The sequence below is a fragment of the Electrophorus electricus genome, chromosome 13, assembly GCF_041902795.1.
Source record: "Electrophorus electricus isolate QZ-2024a chromosome 13, ASM4190279v1, whole genome shotgun sequence".
Lineage (NCBI taxonomy): Eukaryota > Metazoa > Chordata > Actinopteri > Gymnotiformes > Gymnotidae > Electrophorus > Electrophorus electricus.
In genome coordinates this window covers 3,527,023-3,550,196 of record NC_137509.1, presented here as the reverse complement: position 1 = coordinate 3,550,196, position 23,174 = coordinate 3,527,023, and the positions used below count along the sequence as shown (strand labels likewise).

General features: G+C 42.6%; 1 protein-coding gene across 8 annotated transcripts; it reads left to right on the top strand.

Annotated features, from left to right (window-relative positions):
• Window positions 1-230: 230 nt before the first annotated feature.
• Window positions 231-23,135, top strand: arhgef11 (Rho guanine nucleotide exchange factor (GEF) 11). Of its 8 annotated transcripts, none has more exons than XM_035536579.2 (43): window positions 231-1,791; window positions 2,425-2,457; window positions 4,668-4,759; window positions 5,170-5,268; window positions 5,526-5,575; window positions 5,659-5,716; window positions 5,935-6,131; window positions 6,645-6,716; window positions 6,869-6,976; window positions 7,062-7,110; window positions 7,244-7,281; window positions 7,707-7,796; window positions 8,000-8,068; window positions 8,184-8,288; window positions 8,840-8,938; window positions 9,284-9,326; window positions 9,476-9,572; window positions 9,766-9,888; window positions 10,591-10,614; window positions 10,784-10,913; window positions 11,724-11,820; window positions 11,988-12,017; window positions 12,229-12,355; window positions 13,049-13,252; window positions 14,549-14,596; window positions 14,740-14,888; window positions 15,140-15,280; window positions 15,635-15,711; window positions 15,861-15,983; window positions 16,338-16,455; window positions 16,607-16,785; window positions 16,892-16,967; window positions 17,295-17,477; window positions 17,640-17,721; window positions 18,051-18,128; window positions 18,239-18,282; window positions 18,369-18,542; window positions 18,699-18,908; window positions 19,339-19,413; window positions 20,238-20,542; window positions 20,685-20,820; window positions 21,188-21,264; window positions 21,531-23,135. In XM_035536579.2, the coding sequence occupies exons 1-42, from the start codon at window positions 1,757-1,759 to the stop codon at window positions 21,244-21,246; spliced, it is 4,326 nt and encodes a 1,441-aa protein (XP_035392472.1). In that variant the 5' UTR covers window positions 231-1,756; the 3' UTR covers window positions 21,247-21,264; window positions 21,531-23,135. The 8 variants fall into 8 exon arrangements, 7 of the variants coding, with proteins under 7 accessions (XP_035392472.1, XP_035392473.1, XP_081581561.1 ...); XM_035536580.2 differs by lacking the exon at window positions 21,531-23,135 and adding an exon at window positions 21,349-21,520; XM_081725435.1 differs by lacking the exons at window positions 2,425-2,457; window positions 21,531-23,135 and having other exon boundaries at window positions 21,188-21,520.
• Window positions 23,136-23,174: the final 39 nt, after the last annotated feature.

Genomic DNA, 23,174 nt, shown 5'->3' with positions numbered 1-23,174 from the left:
AACATATTTTGAAGTAATTTGAGAAAATAAACAACACAATAGGCTATATTGCTACATACAAATGTAGGCATCACAGTAACATTTCTCCTTAATTAAATAGACTGAGATTGTCGTTATTTGGAGTACTGACTTGCATGGAGTGACCAGCCAGTTTACATTTTCACAATTGCTGTTAAGAAACATCTACAGTGAAGACAGGTCATTTCAGCGGATAGAGAGCGACCGTGAGTCTGTTTACCTCTTTAGTCAATCGCCAGACGATGATGGTGGTACGGTTTCGATAGCCTGTAACCAAATAAAAATTGTGTTTATGCTTCTTCTAAAATGCTGTTGTGTGACATATAGAAATATTTGGAAATACTGAATTGGAACATATGGATTTCAAACTCGACAACGGAAGACGCCGATGAGCTAGATAATGCAATCTCAGCCAAGGAATGGACCAATCTGAGCATCAAATGAAGCTTTCTGACTATAAGATTTTCAGGAGTTGTACCAGCGATTGCATTACTTGATGAGGATTTGGAGTCGGATTTTTTCCTTTGCTAACAGGGCGTTGAATGTCCCTTTTGCGTTATTCATCGGAGCCTTGCTGACTAAAGCTGTTATTTTAACTAAGCCTACTCGCTGGTTGAGTTAGCTAGACAGGCAAGCTTGTTAAGGTTTAATTCCCGATGTTTGGGCCCTGCTGTCGGCTTGTATGTTGACACGTAGCCCAGGAGAGAGAGTTTCGCCTGGTTTGGGCTCCTACGCGACAGCAAGGATTGTATTTTGCACTGGAAAACTGGAATCAGATTGTGAGCTAAGCTAACTAACGATATAACAGAATCTGGCCCTTAGCTATTTTATTAGCTTTTTATCGGGGCACGTTTAGTAAAACGTCACATCTATACATCAACTTTTTAAAAAATTAACAGGCAATCAAATTATTTTGGCTATACTAAAACCTGTCCTGGAGCAATGCCTAGCTAGCTGGATAGCTAACACTAACATGCAAGACTGGGTTTGTTTTGCAGAAGTAGCAGACGCTAAATAGTTGCCTTGTAAAAGAGGTTTGCATTGGGGACTGTTTGTATTTGATGTATGCACTTTAGGTATTATTGCGTAACGCTATTTGTGATGTATTTTTGTTTTTCAATCAGTCACATTGCGAGCCAAACTTATCTTAGCTATCTTGTATCAGTGGAGAACTACTTTTGATGGCATTGTTACTAGCTAGCGGTTAGCTAGCAAGGTAACAAGGTAACCTTTTTTAAACAACAAAAAGAAAAACCACTTTACTGTGATTAACAACTACGATTTTACTAAGTTGTGATTGTTTCATAGAAGGTCTGAGTAGCTAGCCTAGCTAAAGCTATGTTTGATACGTTTTGATACGTCTAACGACACTGGCATTTTTGGACAAGAGTAGCTTTATAGTTGCTTAGCTAATGTCACAGAATTAAAAGTAGAATCAGAAGGAAATGTTGAATATTGTGTCATTGCACCAGCCATGAGGCATTAAAGTGTCTGGACAAGAACATAGCTAGCTAGCTAACTGGCTTAGATCACTGCTGCGGCTCTCACACCTCGGTTTATTACATCATAATAGGTAATGTGGACTTTTTAAGGAGCATTGTTGCGTCTGATAACCCGTTCAGAAAAGGTGTTCTTCAGCTGAATGAACAGATACTGAAACGAACACTAAAGAGATGATCCAACACTGAACATATTTCACTAGACACACTAGTGGAAGAGCTGCTGAGGTTCCTGAGCCATGAATGTCCGGCCTCCAGCATCTACTCTGGACAGGTATGTCACCGACCCGGGGGCCTTGTACCAGGACGCAGAAATCCATGAGCATGACTGAGATGTAATTATAACTATATACACCCCCATGTAACTGCAAAAGCAGCCTTCTTTCACCTGCTGTTGGTGCAAGCATATCTTTGGGCATTTTCATAATTTAGGCCTAGTGTAACAGAAACCTTTGCATAATGTAAAGTTGTCGTACAACAGGCCAGTGTCTGCCCCCCGAAGGTTATGGTACGCTCACTCATGATACTGGTTTTTCCACCTTTCCAAACACACATCTGCTGTGCTGTGTTTCCTTGTTTGCAGTTCTTGAATTGCCTCTGTTACAATAGTCTGTCTGTATGTGAGCAGACTGCACCATCATACGTGCAGATTAGTCAGGCAGTAGTTATGATGATAAGGTCTATCTTTGTTTGCCGATCCCCCAATGCCCCTGCCTAGTTCACTGGCCATGGCTGAGGGCCATGGTGTCTGCACTCCTCTGTTTCTGCATTTGTGCCTGTCTTTGTAAATCTTTATCACTGATTCTGTCTGCTGCAGTCTGCCTTTCTTTTTTTTGTGTCTTTTTATCTTTTTCCATCACCTGCGCTCACTTTACCTGTGTATCCACGTCTCATTCCTGTCCAGTAGGACAGCGGTTAAGAAACCGACTGATCTGTCCAGGTAATGACAACTTGTAGCTTTATGGTCAATGGCAATTCTAAATGTGCTATTTACTGCAACAGTCTATCCATCCCTTGACTTAAGCGTAGCTTTGACGCACTAACTGGTTTGGTTGTGCTAAAGATCTTTTCAGAAACTGTTTGCCTGTATGGGTGTCATCGAGTTTCTTGCCTGTACTGATAGCTGTGCTGCAATTCTGCTTTGAAACTGTTTGACTCTTTCAGTGTATAGCAAGTAAAAAGTGGATAGTATCTTATAGTGGCAGGCACAGATATAATGGACACTTGTAGTGATATTGTTTTGGAAGTGGTGTCACCACATTTCAAGAATATAGTTTTAATTTTTCTTTCTCACTTTATAATACCCTCAATTGTACCCTCTTTGTTTTTTTAATTTACTGTTCATGCCTTCTCTTAGCCTGTTTGCTGCCTGGTGAGTCTGATGTTATGAATGCACAAGTCTATGGGCTTTGAACTTTTAATGTGTCATGCTCTACTGCATTCTATTTACTGACACTGCCAGAATATCATTTTAGGCTGTCTGGTTGCAGTGTCAGAAATTTTGCTCTAAAATTTCGCAGTACACATATATGCAACACGCGTATAAAAACAACCGATAGGGAACAGCCTGCCATAGCTCACATGCCAACTACAAATAACAGCGGTATAGCAAAATGAGCATGAAGTATGTGGAACACAAAAATATTTTGTGCAGTTGTGGCAGCAGATAGAATGCCTTTTTGATGTCACATTTTTGTGACAAAAGCAGAATATCTTAATGATCTAGCATGATAGTTTCCAGAAAATCTTTATCATGTAGTCCGATATTGAGAACAACTATTGATGGAGCACTTTGCCATGGAGTTTGGTCAAGGTTTCAGATGCATCGTCTTGTACAGTGTGAAATGCAAAACAATGTGTAAGACTGCTGGAATTGCACAGTGCAAAGGCAGGTTGGGGTGAGTACCAATGTTGTACTGCTGCTTACTCAGAAATGTCCCACCTGGGCCCAGTAAAGTATTATTTGATCTTCTCACCACCAGCTCTGTATTGCATCAAGTGAGGATGAATTTTGCTGCACTGGTTTGTAGCTAACTGAGTTGACCTGAGAGGGTGAATGAGCAGGGTCAGACTTTCCTATTGAATACAAAGCATTTCTTCCACAGTAGTGGAAGTGTGTTTTTTGGACACACTCAAAATGCTTATTAAGTGTTATATTGGCACATATTTGCCATTCTTTTGTTGTGCCTTGCAAGTGTGAAAGAAGCAGCATGCAAAATGAAACTCTTGGCATTAAATTCATGCTCATGTTAGCTGGCATGCTTTTGTTGTAGACTTGATGGCCGATTCATTGTCTTTTTTCCCAAGTCAAGCTTCCACACATTCACACTTGACACTGTAGCCTCATCAGCATGGTATGTTACTCTACAAGTTAAGTTTTCAAAACCAACTGATGGTGAATGACATCTCAAAACTATTCTTGAACATACTTTTTCAGATTTGAATTCCTTACTGAGAAGTTTAAAAGAACTTAGGAGTCGTTGTTGAGTTACGAAAAAATGTGTCTGGAGTGTGAATGGCCATCATAACTTGAAGCAGATAGAGGACTTTGTGTGCAGTGATTACCCATACTGCACTTTTCCATTAAGTAACATTTTCTGCACAATATAATCTACAATTGTATTTTTCCATGAATCTTTCTAGAATGCAAATGTTTTATTTAACCCAGCTTTGATTGGACCTAGAACATTAAAGAAAATTTGCATGATTCAGTATATGCATGTTTTCTCACCCGTTATAGTGAAAGCTACTTAATATAAATTGACAGATATGTGAATATATTTAGCCACATCCCTACCAGTCTCTCAAGAAACTGTGCCCATGGGAAAAACACCAGTGTTTTGGAAACAAATATTGTTATTGAAATGGCATACACAATTACAAACAATACAGCTTTTCCTATTCCCTGCACCTTCAAAATGCCTGCATTAAAATTGTGCAATGTCTCTGTCTCTCCGTCAGCTTGCCTTGAAAATAATTATTTTTTTCATTATATTCTTTAATTATCCCTCTTTTTTATTGATTGTTTTCCTTTTAGCATCCTCCTCCCAGTCCAGTCTCTCTCCCCCTCCTTCATTCTGGCAGCTTATCAACCCTGAAGCGGCTTTATTACACTGTACCAGATTTTCATTCATGGCTGTCCTTGTCTAGGCTGAGCAGCTTTACAGTAGGAGACTTTGAGCGCAAGACTTCTCTTGGCCAGCAGAGGGAGCCTCTCGCAGATCTCCCCACTGAGGCTGCAGGTAAAGCAGTTCAGCCAAAAACCACATGCCTATGGAACACAGCTGTGTCCCTCTGAGCTTGCGCTGCATGTGCAGAAATCTGGATAGCAGATTTTGTCCGTACACTCTCTTTAACAAATTAACCAAATACGTGCCTTTTGTGATGACTTGCAACTGTTTCACATGGACCATGTTTTGCTCACACACTTTCATCCTTTCTTCTCTCACTCTCGCTTCTCTGACCCACACTTTTTTCTGTTTCTCTCTTTCTCCCCCTTCTCTCTTCCTTCACACACACACTCACTATCTCTCCTTCTCACTCTTCCCTCACACACACGCACTCTCTCCCTGTCACTCTTCCCACACACACGCGCATATATACGCTCTCTCTCTCTCTCTCTCTCTCTCTCTCTCTCTCTCTGCGGCTCCAGGTCTGGTGCAGAGATGCGTGGTGGTGCAGAGGGACAGCTTGGGCTTTGGTTTCACTGTGTGTGGAGAAAGGATCAAACTTGTGCAGAATGTTCGTCCAGGTAACTCACACACACGGGAATACATACAAACTCGAATAGAATTGATTAGTTTTCTGATTCATTATTCTTTTATCCCCCAGTGTCTATAACTATTATAGACAGTTGTGGTTAGAGCATAATTATATCTCTCTTCATTGTCCCTACAGTGTTGTTATTCTTTGCCTTTTTTCTCTTTCACTTGTTGGCTCTTTATGTTCCTCCCTCCCTCCATCTTTCTTCCTTTCTTTCTGTCTTCATGCTTTTGTTTGTTCTCTCAGGCGGAGCAGCAGTGAAGGCTGGGGTGCATGAGGGAGATCGCATCATCAAGGTACTTTTTGCCTCATGCCACTGCAGGAAAGTGCTTTTGCTCTTGAGTTTCAGTCTGACTTCACGTGTCGGTTGTTTTTCCAGGTCAACGGCTCGCTAGTGTCGTCCATGTCACATCAGGAAGTAGTGAAGATGATCAAATGTGAGTGAATTTTGTGCTCATTCAAGTCCCTGGACTGTTGCTTGATTTTAAGAACAGTGTCCTGGTGATTCCTCTGCTTTTTCTAAACCTGTTTAGGCTTATAACATGGCTCCTTATGCATCTGCCTGTCACTTTCTTTTTCTCTCTCTTTCCTTGTCTGCCCGTCTTTCTTTTTTTCTTTGGACTGTCTCCCTCTCTGCCTGATGTCTTGTTCCTAGCTGGGACGTACGTGGCACTGACGCTGCAGGGCCCACCTCCTTCAGTTGCCTACGTCCCCCTTCAGCCCCTCACGGACGTCTTGTCCAATCAGAGCACATCATTAGGGGGTGAAGCTCCGCCTCCCCCACCGCCACCTCTACCGCCTACAGGAATTGATACCCCCACACAAAGAATTACCGGCCCCAAACCACTGCAGGTGTGACATAACACATCAAGTATTAAAGCCTCTGAAAACAAAAGCACAGCTCTCACTGTAGGTATCCAATGTTGAATACGCTTGGTGTTGGATTACTCTGGAAACTCAACTGGAAAAAAAACACTTGCGTAGTGCTTATTATTGTACACAGTACCATCGGAACACAATGGGATGAGGGAACCTATACGTAGTCGTGGTCTCTTTGGCCAGCCTATGACTGTACTGTACCTATATTTGTGTGTGTGTTTTTTTTCCCCTCTTCATTCACTTCATATTTCCAAGGCACATCTGAATTCCACAGTCACATGTCTTTGTGTCTGCCCTTCATGGTTTGTGCTGCAGGTTGTTCTTGGAATGTATAGCCCTCCCCATGCTGCGGGCCATTCTAGTCTGTGCTGTTTTGCCTTGACTGCTTTTGGTGCAAGCCTGTTCAATGCTGCCAGCTGCATTTAAATGCTGCCTTCGTGCAAACAATGATTGACAACTCCCTTTCATGTGCTGATTCTTCCTCAGGATCCAGAGGTCCAAAAACACGCAGCGCAGATCCTCCGAAAGATGCTGGAGCAAGAGGAGGCGGAACTGCAGGTATCCCATGGTGACTCCTGGGAGCCCGAGCAGCCCCTTTGTTGTTCAGCCATTCTTCAGTCTGCAGCAGTTTCAGGAGATGCAGCCCAGGTGCTCAGTCACACCTACTGACCAATGACAAACAAGTAATGTTCTCTTTGTCCAATATGCAGGACCTACTGGAAGAGCAGTCTCGAAACCCTTCCCCCTCCTTGGAGGAGAGGATAGAAAGTGCCAAACGACGGGCTAACCAAGTCCGAGTGAAATTTCATCAAGATCTTGTAAGAGGCCCTTCAGTGTAACGGTCTCTTTTTTATTTACATAGTGATTCTATACTAAACCACAGTCTGGCTCTGTCTTTGACAGGATGGAACACACTCTGAATCAGTGGTCAACTATGTGATTGCTGGTGAAGGTGCATATCTGCTCCATTTAGTGGGAAGTCTTGTTACTTCAGTGTGGGAGTGTGTTGACCTTGATTTAAGTTGGTTTTATCACTTAACTATGATCAGCACTGATTTTCCTTTTTTATTATTATGCCTTGGCAGGTCGATTGTCTATAGACTCAGGCGAAGGGGAGTTTGAAGTGAGTCCTGTTGCCTTAAAAATGTCTATTAAAAGCCTGTGACCTCATTAATCTTATGCCATGGTGTGTGCATGTGTGCGCTCGTGTGCAAGGCCCGGGGCGGAGCGAGGAGTGTGAATGGATGCTAGCCTGAGGGGAGACCATCATTAAGTGAATGCTTTAACGGAGGAGTTGTCAGCTGCAATTCTGTCTCGTGCTTCCCTGCTGGACAGAGCCCTTATCTGGGAGGCAGGGAACGCAGGAGGTAACAGCAGTGGTAGTACCTGGGGCGGGAGGAACCGGGGGTGGTAGGAACCCAGGGCAGCAGTACAGAACTGGAGTAGAAGACCCATGGTTTAGCCTGTGCTATACACTGTTGTTATTCAGCAAATGCTTCAGTCCTGCAGCCCAGCTGCAGGTGTTGACTGTGTTGTGGTCATTTGCAGGCATGCGAGAGCCCTTTCTCCTCTCCTTCCTCATTGTTCAGGACCCCACGGCACCACAGACACAGCTCCGACACACACGCTGTCGACTCGGTGAGTTGAACAGACACTAACACACTCATTCCTTTTCCAATTTGAGCTTCTATCCTGTAAGGTTGCCTATTGCTTTTAAAATTTCTGATATTACAGATTTAGCTACACATGTATTGATTTGATGCTACATCCTTCTAATTTTTCATTCACAAGTAAGCACACAACCTCCTCCTTAATTTGGCTCTCTGGAACTCTGGTTCTAGGGAAGCAAAGCACATATAATTGGTCCAGAGGAAGAAGAGGAAGAGGATGATTGCTATACAATCAATGAAGTAAGTCCTTCCTGCCACGTGTTAAGTGACTTTTTAATTTTTAATTTTTTTTAATGCCACCACCCTGTGAAATCACTCTGGGGCTTTCTTGCTCTCTCTCTCCCGTTTGACTCAGATGGATGGCCCATTTCAGGACATTGAACTGCTAAAAAGCCGTCCAGCACACATGGCTGTCTTTATGAGATATATATTCAGTCAGCTCCTGGACCCTAACCCACTGGTTAGTGTCAGACCCTTCTAGCTGAACAAAGAAGATGCAGAATCTGTTAGTGATTTTGAATGGTTAATTTAGTTTGCTGCATAGATGGTTAAAACATTTCATCTATACCGGAAATGTTATTTTGAGTATATGATGCGTTTCAAAGCTATTATATACGTAGGGCTACCTCATAGTAAATGAACTCTTACAGGGTTAGTTTTTTGTAATTAACATCGAAATAAGGAAGCGGTAGTGAAAAGCAGGGGTATGACGGTCAAGATGGTTAATATTCTGGGAAGATGTATCAGGTGATTTCCTGCTGAAACTTGCTAACTGTGTTTTATGCAGGTTTATAAGACAAATCTTGACTATTTTCATACTGGGGTGGTCATTTTAAATGAAATCTGAGTTCAGTCTAAATAATTTGACAAATGTTATTTGTTGGGGATTAAATTATTTCCTGTCTAGATAGAATGTTCCATAAGGAGTGAGGTACATAATAATAGTAGTTTATGACTACAGACATGTGTGTGTGTGTGTGTGTGTGTGTGTGTGTGTGTGTGTGTGTGTAGCTGTTCTATCTGTCTGTGGAGGCATATCTGGGCTCGAGCCCCAAAGATGCCCGAACCCTCGCTCCACAGATCTGCTCCCACTTCCTGGACCCAGACGCTGTGAGTTGCACAAAACTGACACTCGCATGTAGTAGGAGCATCTACACATTCAGATAAACACAGACACAGAGCAATCGCCCCAATCGCACACTGTCTCGCACAGCAAAATCAAAGCACTATTTATGCAGCAAAATTTGTTCAATAATGTTATGTCCAGTAACATGTGCTCGAATTAAAACTCTGGTTTCATAGTTTCTAATCCAAAGCTCAGAACATCACATCTGATCTCTGTATGCACATATTGGAGACAGGGGGTGTGAAGTACAGAACATGTCCTGTATCCATCACGACACACACCAAAACATCACTGCTGGCTAATCTCTTCACAACTGTCTCTTTTTTCAGCCTCTGAAGATTAAAGTCAGAGACGAGTATCTGTCAGATATCGGTAAGATCATGTGAGATATGAAATATGTTTAGAGCGTACATGAAATATGAAATGCTTAAATCCAAAGAGACCTGAACTTGGTTCAGTATATAAGAAAAACAGGCTGGTGGTTGCAGTGTGGTGCTAATGGATAGCGCTCTCCCACACAGAGAGCCGCCTCCATGCTCAGGAGGACATTAGGGGCCCGCTCTCGGAACTCCAGCAGCAGGTGCTGCCAGAGATCCAGGACCAAATCCAGGACTACAGGTAAGGAGCTAATGCACTGATGCACATTGGAGTGGTGCAGCCTTGTCAGGAGCTACAGTGTTACAGAAATGTATTTGAGGCTTGTTCTATGAACACCTGCAAACTTGCCATTTTACAGCAGAAATTATAGAATGTGTGGGGCTTGGTCCCATGTTGTGAGTAACCGTGCTCTAAAGGATGTGTTTAAATGCAGAAATAAACAGCTGATGGGTCTGGGTTCGCTGTTTGGGGAGAGTGATCTTCAGCAGCTGGATGGAGACCCTGCGAAAGAACGGCAGGTGGTCGACAGGCAGGTCGCTGCACTGTGGGAACTGCTGTAAGCATTCCATCATATATCTTATAAGGACAGAGCTATTGTAGATTATTACAGTTCTGAAATGGGGATCAGAATCTGAAAATTGTTTGTGTGTATAATATTAGATGTGTATTTGTGTCATCAACCTGAGGAAACAAGAAACCAGCAAATATCAAAATGTGTTTAATTGCCTTCGGTCTAATAGTTCCAGTGACACTTCTGGTCCCTGTTAACTGAAGAGAAGAGGGAGAACAAGAACAAACATTTTGCAGATGCAGAAAAAATAAATAAGACAGCATTGGTGCTAGTAAATTGAGGTTCTAGTGATCTTGGTCAGATGATGTGGCATAGTTAAAGTACTACACCCTGTAGAGTTGCAAAGGTCACTTGTAGAAATGGCTGTGACACACCTCAGCACAGAACCTGGGTCACGTGACGTCTGTCCCGCGCACAGACACTGTGGCTCACGCAGAGCAGTTACAGAGCCACATGCACACCAGGTCACATGACGCCTTCAAGTTCCAGCTCCGAGGATGTAGTTCGAAAACCTTAAGGCCTAAAATAAAACACTAAAGGAAAAGTTTGAGAGAAGTCTTTGTATTATAGAGGTCTAGGCTAATTTAGACTCTCTTGTGTATTTTGTGTTATGCGAGTGTGTGTGTGTGTGTCTTGCGTGAAGTAAGTGAAGGAGCTAACCTTTGCTGTCCTTTTGTTTATTTCCAGCTCAAAGCACGAAGAGGAGAAAAGGTAGGAAGCATTGCTGCTCAGTAAATCTCTCTCTCTCTCTCTCTCTCTCTCTCTCTCTCTGAGTGTACTGAGGTCCGCTGTGGCTGGGTGTACTGGGGTCGGCTATGTGTGGTTCTGCTTATTGAGTTTTTCTGCTCTGTTCTGTCCGCCGCTGGCGTCTGTGCCCCAGTTCCCTGCTTGCCTCGACCGTGCACCTGTACCTACGCCACACTGGCATCAAGCTGAGAGACTCGAAGGTTTTCCCAGGCCTGAGCACAGAGAAGGAGAAGTGGCTAGCGTTCTTCCCCAAGACCAAGAAGGTACGGTGGCCTTCTCATGTCCCCTCACCTCCTGCACTCTCCCTCATGCCTTGCTCGCCTTATTACACCACAGTAATCAGCGTCTTCTTGATGGGGAAAATCCAGTGTTCGTATACGTTGATGGTTGTAGCTGATGTTTAGTTGAAATGCTCACTTTGGGCAGTTAAGGAGAGTTTTGACTTTCTATCATGGTGCACTGGGTTTTGCTCCCATCTTTTGACGAGATATTTGTTGTTCAGTAACACTGTGGGTCTGCTCTATGCCAGATGAGTTTACGATTTCACTTGTTCACAATTTGGATCTTGACTTTAACACTGGGTTGGGGATCTTAGCAGCTAAATGGCCAGTCATCTACACCAGCAGCTGATGTGCAGACATTAGTAAGGGGAACACGGTGCACTATTGCATAGTGGATCTCCTGCTGAGGACCTACAGGCCAAAGCATTGCTGTTAAGATGAACACATCTGCACTGAGATACAAAAATAATCCAGACAAGTGTGTGTGTGTGTGTGTGTGTGGCACCAAAGACTGTTGTTTGAAGAGGGCTAATTACTAAATTACTTAAATTAGAGGTGAGGATGTTTAGTTTTATAGTAATGGCAATTCTGTATGCTGGGAATGCACTTTTCTTCATCTTTATTCCACAGTTTTGCTGTGCTGTTTCTGTGCTTTGGTAATGACTGACTAGTGGCATCCCTCATGTATGGTGTTCCCTCTTCATGCCTGTGCCTGATTTCTTCATGCCTGTGCCCCCCGCCCAAAAAAAAGATTTGTTTACTGACATAATACTTTGTTTTTGTTTGTTTTAGCCTCTGAGCGGCATGAAGAAGGAGAAGGATGGAGACGATAAGAAGAGAAATCCAATCCTGAAGTACATTGGCAAGCCCAGGAGTGTGTCCCAGTCCAGTAAGTGCACACGCTCACACGAGCACTATTGGCATTCTCGTACTTTTCAGTACTCATCCCATCTCCCTTTTTATATTCCCCATGTTTGAAAAGCCTGCATTTCTCTTGGTTTGGTTTGGCATCCTTGTTGGCACTGCCCTGATCTCATGTTGTTTTGTTTCTTTTAGCGTTCCATGTCCCGTTATCCCCTACGGAAGGTACCCGCCTCTTCCCCAGCATCCCCAACTTTTATTTTGTATTTTCTTTTCGCCTTTGTAATGCCTTTATAGTGTATGAACATCTTATTTATATTATGTACTTATTTTCCTCCTCTCTCTCTCTCTCTCTCTCTCTCTCTCTCACACACACACACACACTCTCACACACACACACACACACACACACACACACACACACACACACACACAGTGCGTTCAGGCAGTGTGAGGAACATTATTCAGCACTTTGAGAACCATACAGATTCTGTTGGTGAGGAGGGAGAGAAAGAGGGACAGAGACTCTCAACTGGCAGCCTCGGAGATGACAGCATGGACAGGTGTGTGTGTGTGTGTGTGTGTGTGTGTGTGTGTGTGTGTGTGTGTGTGTGTGTGTGTCTGCAGTGTTCAATTATATTTTTGATAACTGCATTTGACATTAATTTTGAGCAGTATTTCGATGACAAATGCTTTTGTTAGAATGTCCAATGTTTTCAATGAAGCATCTAAACATTTGAGACTGGTCAGTGTGCTGGGGGGGGGCGACGACAACAAAACCCTCATTTGTGTGACTACTTATTTACATAACTTGGCTTTTTAAAAATGTTTTGGCTCAGTTTTGCCTAGGCCAGTCTTACAGTAATGACTAGTATACAGACTTATGATGACTATCACACTTTAGTTTTGTTGCATTTATTTTTATAGTAATTGTGCTAGCATATTTCTCTGCAGATTGAGTTAAAAATACAAAGATTTATAATTGGTGTAGTCTTGCATATAAAGAACAAAATTCAAAAACCTATTATTAATTATTAAATATTTTCAAATGGTTAATTAATTAATATTAATACATTTTATGGGTATATAGGAAATTAGAAGCTAAAAATGTCTTACATAATTTAATTGGATGCAAAGTTATAGATTTGTTACTTAAAAGGGAATCCTGATGATGCAATTCTTAAGTGCTCTAAACATGTTTGTGTAATGCTTCTCAAGCCTGTCACCCTCCTCTTCCTGCTCCTCCTGTGTTTCAGTCCTACAGTGTCTGTGCGTTTGGCTCGTAGTGAATCTTTGAAGGCGCAGGGGGAGGGACGTCGCCGTGGAGGTGCAGCAGGGGTGGAGACTGTCCCGCGTTCCCGTAGTGATGTTGACATGGAAGACTGTGATGAGAGGGAGAGCACGGGACTCCGCCCATTACATCACAGTGCTTCTTCCTCCGCCTCAAGCAGCTCTGCAAGGCATGAAACACAGCTGCTTTCTCTCTCATATGAAACACAGCTGCTTTCTCTCTCATATGAAACACAGCTGCTCTCTCTCTCTCTCTCATATGAAACACAGCTGCTTTCTCTCTCATATGAAACACAGCTGCTTTCTCTCTCATATGAAACACAGCTGCTTTCTCTCTCATATGAAACACAGCTGCTCTCTCTCTCTCTCATATGAAACACAGCTGCTTTCTCTCTCATATGAAACACAGCTGCTTTCTCTCTCATATGAAACACAGCTGCTCTCTCTCTCTCTCATATGAAACACAGCTGCTCTCTCTCTCTCATATGAAACACAGCTGCTCTCTCTCTCTCTCATATGAAACACAGCTGCTCTCTCTCTCTCTCTCTCATATGAAACACAGCTGCTCTCTCTCTCTCTCTCTCTCTCTCATATGAAACACAGCTGCTCTCTCTCTCTCATATGAAACACAGCTGCTTTCTCTCTCATATGAAACACAGCTGCTTTCTCTCTCATATGAAACACAGCTGCTCTCTCTCTCTCTCATATGAAACACAGCTGCTTTCTCTCTCATATGAAACACAGCTGCTCTCTCTCTCTCTCTCTCATATGAAACACAGCTGCTCTCTCTCTCTCTCTCTCTCTCTCTCATATGAAACACAGCTGCTCTCTCTCTCTCTCTCATATGAAACACAGCTGCTCTCTCTCTCTCTCATATGAAACACAGCTGCTCTCTCTCTCATATGAAACACAGCTGCTTTCTCTCTCATATGAAACACAGCTGCTTTCTCTCTCATATGAAACACAGCTGCTCTCTCTCTCTCTCATATGAAACACAGCTGCTTTCTCTCTCATATGAAACACAGCTGCTCTCTCGCTCTCTCTCTCAACGCAGCTGCTTTCTCTCATATGAAACACAGCTGCTCTCTTGCTCTCTCTCTCAACGCAGCTGCTTTTTCTCATATGAAACACAGCTGCTTTCTCATATGAAACACAGCTGCTCGCTCTTTCTCTCTCTCTCTCTCTCATATGAAACAGCTGCTCTCTCGCTCTCTCTCTCAACGCAGCTGCATTCTCTCTCATGAAACACAGCTGCTTCCTCTTTCTCCAACATGCACAATGCACACACATGCACTCTTGTGTGGCAAAGGAGCTGTCACTGTGCTTTCTGTAGTTACATCAGTTAAATTAATATTAGCACAGCACCCTCACTACACACGTACATGTTGATCTTGGCAACTTTAAGCTTATTGTTCTTATGTAGTTTGGCCATGTGAAATTGCTTCTTTGTTTCTTTTTTCTTCCAGGTCACTGGAGAATCCAACACCACCTTATACACCTCGCTCCAGACGCAGGTCTGATGCTAATGAGCACACATGCACACCTGCCGTTCAGTTCATTAACATCCATATCCATCACCTTGATTTATCTTAGTTAGCTGCTGCTGAAGCTCTGTCTTTCTTTCTCTCTTTCCCCATGCCTCCTTCCCTTCCTGTAGGAGTATCGATACACCATTGGCGTTGTTGCCTGATGCACCTCCTTTGGAAGAGGACACGGTCGACTGTCAGAACTGGCAGGAGACAGTGGAGCCGCACACACTCGCCTCTCTCAGCTCCCGGGAGATTGAACGGCAGGCTGTCATATATGGTAAAACAGCAAATGTGGTGCACAGCAACTGACTATAAAAGACAACTCCCAGTACACAGTTAACATGTAAAATGAAAAAAATTATTTACTGATCTAACTTAAACTAAATAGCTACTAAATCTTTTGAACATACAGTATTCTATTTATTATGCACATATGGTCATTCTATCCTGACTCATGAAAATGTGGAATTCTGAATTGTGTAACATTTGTAAGAAATTGTAGTGACTTTGCTATATCCTCTTCCTCAGAGCTGTTCACAACGGAAGCATCTCACCTGCGGACTCTCAGGGTTCTCGATCAGGTGTTCTTCCAGAAGATGAGGAACCTTTTGACCATAGAAGAACTTTCCTGTATCTTCCCCAACCTGCCCCAGGTCTACAGTCTTCATGGTCAGTCTCTGTGTGCGCGCGTGTGTGTGTGCGTGCAAATGTGCTCCATTTGTCTTAGTGTGTTTTCAAACCTAAATTTCTGAAGCCTACTTGGTGTCTAAATCATCATCAAGATTAAAGAAGTGTAAACCCCCCCCCCCAAACTGGGAATTTAATGACAGAACAATATCAGCTATCGGCACCATGCCATTACTGTGAGCAGGTATGGATTGGAGGCTGTACATGTTGTTTCTGCGGTGGCCTTCATGACACAAGTAGAGTTCTGTTGCCCACTGACACAACTTTCTAACAAACCACATATACACTGGCTCGCTTAAACAGATTCTGTTTTGTGGTGTTGTATTTGTGTTTCAGCGAATCTGTGTGAGTCCATGAAGAGGCTGAGGGACTCTCCTATAGTTCAAGGCATCGGAGACATCATGGTGTCTAGAGTGAGAGCTGGCTAGTGTTACTCCCTTTCTAGTTCACATCATCTTTTGGTGCTGTATAAAATGAAGGGGTTGTTCTGTGTAGTGTGGGATATACTTGTTGCCTTACTTGATATGTCAGTAGCTCATGTGTTCGTGTGTGTGCGTGTTAGTTTGAAGACGCTGCAGGAGAGGAGTTCCAGGAGCAGGTGTCTCACCTGTGCAGTCAGCAGAGTCAGGCACTGGAGCTCATTAAAAATAAACGCAAAGACCCGCGTTTCGCGCACCTTATACAGGTAACACATTTTAGAGGTATAAAGCCTTTGGACAAACCTACAAACACTAAAGCTTCTGCCATATTTGTTAGTGGGCTGGGTTGTGAATTGGTTGACCCATATTTTGAATTGGAGACTATCCAGTCTTTTATATTTGACTTTTATTGTCGCACATAACTTCTAGTGATGCTGTTTTAGGTATAAATTGGTGTTGCAGTCAACAGAATCCACATTTGGACTTGGATGTCCTTGGCTCATTCGTGTGTGTGTGTGTGTGTGTGTGTGTGTGTGTGTGTGTGTGTGTGTGTGTGTGTGTGTGTGTGTGTGTGTGTGTGTGTGTGTGTGTGTGTGTGTGTGTGTGTGTGTGTGTGTTAGGAATGTGAAGCCAGCCCTCACTGCCGCCGACTACAATTAAAGGACCTTCTAGTGTCTGAGATGCAGAGACTCACCAAATACCCCTTGCTGCTGGATAACATCATCAGACACACAGAAGGCATGTATAGAAACACTCACATACAATGTATTGAACCATGAAAACACTTCAGTATACACACACATACCAGCTTACCAAGGAGGCAAGCACACACACACACCCCCACACACCCTTTCTCCTGGATTAACACTAGTATGTGCCCCCACAACAGCTGGTTCTCCAGACCTGCAGCCATTGCTGAGGGCACAGGTGTGCTGCCGTGGGATACTACGAGCTGTCAATGAGGTCGTCAGGGAGACAGAGCACCGGCAACTGCTCAGCCATTATCAGCGCAGGCTAGACTTGTCCCCTCTGGAGAGGCAGGCCAGTCCTGTCGCTGCTCAGTTCAAGGTACGGCCTTACTATGTATCCACCATCTCCCTTCCAAACAGCTTCTCTGGTCTTGCAGCACCTGATCCAGAGTATGAATTATTAACTATATTCTTTTTCTATGTAGAATCTGGACCTGACCACTAAGAAAATGATCCACGAAGGACCGTTGACTTGGAAAGTTAGTAAAGATAAAGCTATAGGTAAGAGATCATCACAGCTGAACAACTCACTGTTCACTCTGGGGAATGCAGCTATTGAGAGCATAGTGCTATGCTGACTTGGAGTTATTTGGCTCCCTGCTACCTCACACACTGAATAACTGAATAACTGTGTGTGTGTGTGCACCTGCATCTGCCTGTATGTTCATACGTGTGTATGCACATGTTTCAAGGACTTTTAATGTGAATGGATGCTTTCAGTGATCTGTGTGCAAGCTTGCATACATTTTGTTTTTCCTCTTGCAAATGATTACTTGACAGATCCATTCTCACTCTGTGTGTGTGTGTGTGTGTGTGTGTGTGTTCCAGACATTCATGCTCTGCTTCTCTCAGACCTGTTGGTGCTACTCCAAAGGGGTCCAGATGACCGTTTGATCTTGCGATGTCCAGCGCGCTCACTGGGTGGGGTTGGGGGTGGGAACACAGACCTCAAAACCCCCTTTTGCCCCGTTGTTCGCTTGGATTCATCTCTTGTCAGATCTGTGGCTACAGGTATATTTGTAGTTATTCTTACAGCTATGAATAGCCAGAATAGATGAATGGGTCTGGAATAACTATGTCTTTATTTTATTTTAAAAAAATTAAGAAGCCAGTTAGAAATTGCATGTGGGTTAGTTTGAATACGTTGTTTGACAACCTGCTCTTCTCTATCAGATAACAAGGCCTTGTATGTGATCAGTACATCAGAGAGACAGATATACGAGCTGGTGGCTGGGACTTCCTCTGAGAAAAACATGTGAGTTTGTTTTTTTTCCTCTCTCTGACCCACCATCTAGTCATCAAGGTCAACCAATCAGCACTGCGGTGTCTGTATTGTGATAACATTTATGGTGTCAGGCCATTTATGGTTTAAATGACAAACCAGGCACCCAGAAGTATAGAAACCAAGCCTTAAGTGAAGTAGATATTGTGCATGAATGGATAACCATGTGAGTTTCCCCCAAAATCAGCTCAGAAACATGGCAAGTATTTCTTTGAATACTATGCCCATATGTTCAGATGATTTTAACAACATTGTGCTGTTGTAGAAATTGGGACCTGATGGCTTTAGCGATGTTTCCACAGATGGAAGAACCTGTTAGAAAAGACCATCTCCTCGGCCTCTGGAGGCATTGAAGCCACCAAGCAAGGATCAACAGCTCCGTAAGTACTCAGGATTTTTAAAGTTTTCTAATGCTGCTGTAATGCTGTTAAGAGAAGGCAGAATTTCAAAGATGCACTTAAAATGATTGGACTCCTGACATCTCCTCTAGGTCTGCGGTTCTACGGTTGCATGGTAATCATGTCGGTCGTCTAGGTAAGCCCATGTGTGTTTTTTGTTTGTATACAATGTCATAGAATTTGCTCTCCGTGGTACTTATGGCTGATGCCTTTGGTCCCTAGATGGCTCCCTAACAGAAGAGTCTGGTTCTATAGAGAGAGATTCACAGAGTGATGATGAAGAAAATGTTCTCACACCTACTATCCCAACTGACCAATCAGAAGCCTACATGCATACTGGTGGGCAGGGTTATGTGGGAGGACAAGCTAAAGTGGCTGATGCTGCTCTTGAAGATGGTAAAATTGTTACACTCCGTTACACAGTCATTGTTGCACTATGATAGTTAAACAGTATATTTCTGGTGGTGGTTGTGGTGGTGGTGGTTTTTATAAATAGAATTTTAGCAGGCTCAGATATCTACCAACTTTTTTGCACCCTTTGTGTTTTGCCAGTCAAGACACTAAGACTGTTGATCCTTGGAGATCTTGAAGATGGGTGGAGTCAGGATTCTGATGACACGCCTACAAATGAGACAGCCAATGAAAGGAATCCATTCAGAGATCGACCAGGAATAGAGACTGCTGAACCTAGCTCCGATGAAACATACAGACAGTTGGTGGAAGATCAAGTAGATGCTCCGCCTGTAGAGGTTGTGAGGAAAGGTGAGGACTAATTAGCAACCGCCTTTAATTGGTCAGTATAACTCAGTAAGTATCTTTTATACTTTTAAAGTGCATGTTTAAGGGGCAGAGGAAAAAAAAAAATGGATGCAGTGTATAAACTTTTTCCTTTCTCGATGATTGGGCTTTCTGCCTTTCTCTGCATGTGTTCAGAGCTTTTAATTCAGCTGAAGTGATTTTAATATCCTCATCTTTCCTTATTTCTGTTCTACAACGAGTGTGCGCGCACACGCATGCATGTGCATTTGTATGGACATTCTGACTCTGTGTGCACGAACACTAACACATCTACTATCTTTGCCACGTGATGTCATTTTACCACGGACTTATTCCTTGTCCATGTATTGGCCTTTGACACACAAACTTGCACTTGCACGCACACACACACACTTTACCTGTCTTTCGTGCGCAGCTATGGGTGCGGGCTCTTCTTCTATTCCTGATGACATGTTTGATGTCACCTGCAATCAGTCTTCTGAGTCAAAAGGTGGGATCAATATACCGAACAAAACTCATCCAGACACACTTAAGCTTGCCCAGCAGAGGTTTGGTCTTTTGAGGGAAACATGAGCGAAATGAGTGGCCATAAGCAAAATGATGCTTCTATAAGCTCTCCAAACATGCGTGAAACGCACCATGTGAGCCAGTACTCTATTTAATCTTACATTCTTAATCTGTGAAGAGTCTTGTTGAATGGGCATGTCACTGATGTGACTGTGGAGCTTGCAGTGGGAGAGGACTGGGCTCTGCTTCTGACTGGCCTTTTCACTCAGAGCGCTCTGAAGTTCTGGTGGGCATCCTTACAGTGCGTGATCTCATATGTTCTCTTATTTCTTCAACAATTTTTCCATGGACTTGGGTCTGATGGGCCTTCTCCTTTTGTGGTGGGGAGAGGTTGTGGATTGTGAGATGCATTAGTAGCAGCAGTGGTAGCTCAGTGATACTTAAGGTACTTGACTTGTAATTTGAGGATTGCTGGTTCAAGCCCCACCACCACCAAGTTGCCACTGTTGGGCCCCTGAGCAAGGCCCTTAACCCTCCATAGCTCAAGTTGTACTCGTCATAATTGTAAGTCGCTTTGGACAAAAGCGTCAGCTAAATGTAAATGTATTATAACAAGTCCATAGTATAGCCTTTCATGCACATTCTCAAGGCTATTTAAAGCTCATTTGATAAGAAGATACCCATGATCATTATATGCACATTGTATTTTCTGATTATAGTCATCTGGCTCTACACTTGGATTGGTGCCTGAATTTTATTTTAATATTTATTTATTTTTTTTTACATTGGTATGGCTATTGTTTCTAGGGAACACATTCTATCTAGTGTTACCCAAAGACCAGATGAGCCTACTAACAGAAGAGAGCAGCACAGATGATTCAAGTGCTTTAGAGGCTGCCAGTCAGAAGCAGAAAGTGACATCATTGTCCTCACAGCAAGAAGGGCAGGAGATGCCTTGCCAGTCACCAAAAGGCCATGCACACCTGGAGATGCTGAGTCATGAAACAAGGCCCTGCCAATCACGAGCAAGCATACGGCAGCGCATGATAAAAAATGTGGATGGAATCTTTCAAACAATGGAGGGGCTGATGAAAAAGCTGCATCAACTTAGGGTACAGTGGATATATTACTCACTCTCTCTCAAACACACACACACTATCATTGCAGCTAGCTAGCACTTTCATGTTATGTTTTAAAAGAATGGCTTTGTGCACTTGTGAGATCCTGGTTAACTCCTTGTTTTCATTTTCATAGGAGATTGAAGCAGACCACTGTAGACTGCTCACAATGGTGAGAAAAAAGTCACCTGTCAGTCAGAGTTCAGATGACACCATCCATGGGTCTTCCTCCATTATCAGGACACCATCTATTTATCTTGGGTCGAGTGATGGTAAGTGTGTCAAAGAAGCAATTTATAAATACTGGGGCTAAACCTATTTAATGCTGTACCACAATTCTTTTTGATTGTACCAAACAACAAGATCTAGTCTGGAATCACTGGGATAATTTGGGGTTGAGTTTAAATGGCGCACACAGTTGAATATTAAAACATCACCTCAGATCTTGGGTCTTGCTATTGCCAGACTGAAAACTGGCCTTCAAACCTGTAGCAATTCCTAATTTTAACTTTAAGAATTTTGTGTATTTATTTGAATAATGTTTAGTATTGATTTTGGAGTTGATGTAATTATGTTGCTTATGGTGTACTACCCCTGCAGACTGTGGCAATTGTATGGTCATCTTTCCAACCTGTTTAGGTAACGAAGAAGGGCCAACAGAACCAGCTCAGCCGGAGATCCATTCTACAGGATTCTGATTTATTACACGAGACATGGTAAAGGGTTTTACTTACACATTTGAAACATGAACACACACACTAAGGGTGTGGCATTCCTGCCATTTCATACATTCTGTGCAGCTCTTTACTAGAATCCCAGCATGCCTTTCTCCTGGGAGAAACCTGCAAACATTGTATTGTCTGCAACTGAGAAGAGAGAGACAGGACAGACAAACCTTCAGCACGTGCACCGAGTTGGAATAAAAAGCATTCAAATGAAAGTCCAGATATGTGAGGTGTTTTTTTTTTTTTTTTTTTATCAGGTAAAGCTAAAGTTGGAACAAGGGAACTGAGGTGACAGTTTAAAAAAAAAAAAAAAAAAAAGTCAATGAAGATGGAGAAATGGAACTAAAATGAGACTGAAAATGTATGGCTGAGGAAATGAATCTGCCCACTGAAGGGACCCCCCCCCCCCCCCAAGCACTTTACCCAATATATGTATGTTAATACTCACTCACGTTATCAGTGACAAACTGGCAACCCAACAGGTGCCATTCTGCTCGAGGACCCATAATGAGCCCATGTCAACTTGAGCCAAGATGGTGGTCTTCATCTCTCTTTGCCTTATGGAATGTGTGGATGGGTGACTTAAACAAATTCAGGTTCTTTTGCACTGGGACCCCTGCAAGACACATGGGCTCCAACAGAGTATGTTGCATTAATATCATCATATGTCTATGTTGTATCCTTTATTTTCTAAAGTAACACTATGCGAGAGCAAAGAATAAAGAGTGTGGAAGGAGTTTATTTTATTTCTTTAAGCGTTCTACAGAATAGAAAATAAAGGTTTGGCCTCTTTTTACGCACAATGGATAAGGCAGGGCTTACTGGGATTGCCATTGTGTTGTGGCAAGACATCATCTTCACTACTCATTACTGTATACTTATTTGTGCAGCCCTGTTCTGGACTGACTCCTGTCAACATTGCAGGGGACAAAAAGGAACATATTTGTTGTCTGATATCATGTCATTACCTATGAAGAGGCACATTCTGTGTAGTGTAAATACTGTGAAGCTCGTCCCTCACCTCTTGAAATGGCTCAGTGATGCCAGGGTTGGTTTTTGACAAATATGAAAGGATTTGTACTTTGATCTGTTAAGATGTTGGTAGAAGTGGCTCCTTTACACTGACTCCAGTTTGGCCTTTGTTGTATAATGGCTAATGTTATGGTTCAAAAAAGAATGAAATTGTCCAAGATCAGTGTTAAGGACCAGGTTGTACCTTAATCTAGCTGCATCTGGATGCTAATAGCCTAATGCTAGATTATGCCATCACATTTCCCTTTTATAAACTAACCTGTAAAAGGGAGAAGGAAGAATGGCCCTCTATCCTGTGTGGCTTTCCCACTCCATGTGTTGGGACTGTTTTGAGGGTCATTGGTGTAACTGGATTTTGGGGTGAATGTTTGTAACTACTGTGTAACTCAGGTGGAGAAATGTAGACCCTATTTCTCTTTTTTTAGCTTTAACCTAAACACCTTTCTTTTTAAGGCCTTTTTAAAATTTAGCTTAACTTTTTATTTTATTTTATCTTATCCCCATGTGTCTTTCCATTGTTTTTTCATCTCCACACATGTTCATCCTTTTTGTAAAATGCACAAGAAAGGAAAACAAACAAACTACTGTCTGCATGTCATGCTTTATTTTTTGTTCTCAGTTTTGTTCAATCATGTAATATAGACAATGCACCATTTGTTTTATATTTTCATTTTATGTAAAGTGCTAGTTACTTTGATTTTATTTTTGTAGATATGGGAAAACATGTAAATTATTTTCTTTCTAAATGGCGAGATTGTTAGCTGCACAGAAGGAAAATGTAAACCCATGTTCAAATCTCTTTTGTGACAATAAAAAAGTTTTAAAAACAATTTTTCATCTTTAATGTTATTCACACAATAACATCTTAA

Coding starts and splice junctions, on each gene's coding strand:
- arhgef11 (XM_035536579.2), top strand. CDS start 1,757: ATGAATGTCCGGCCTCCAGCATCTACTCTGGACAG. Junction 17,478..17,639: donor TGTCAGATCTGTGGCTACAG/GTATATTTGTAG, acceptor CTTCTCTATCAG/ATAACAAGGCCTTGTATGTG. Junction 18,283..18,368: donor TAATCATGTCGGTCGTCTAG/GTAAGCCCATGT, acceptor TTTGGTCCCTAG/ATGGCTCCCTAACAGAAGAG.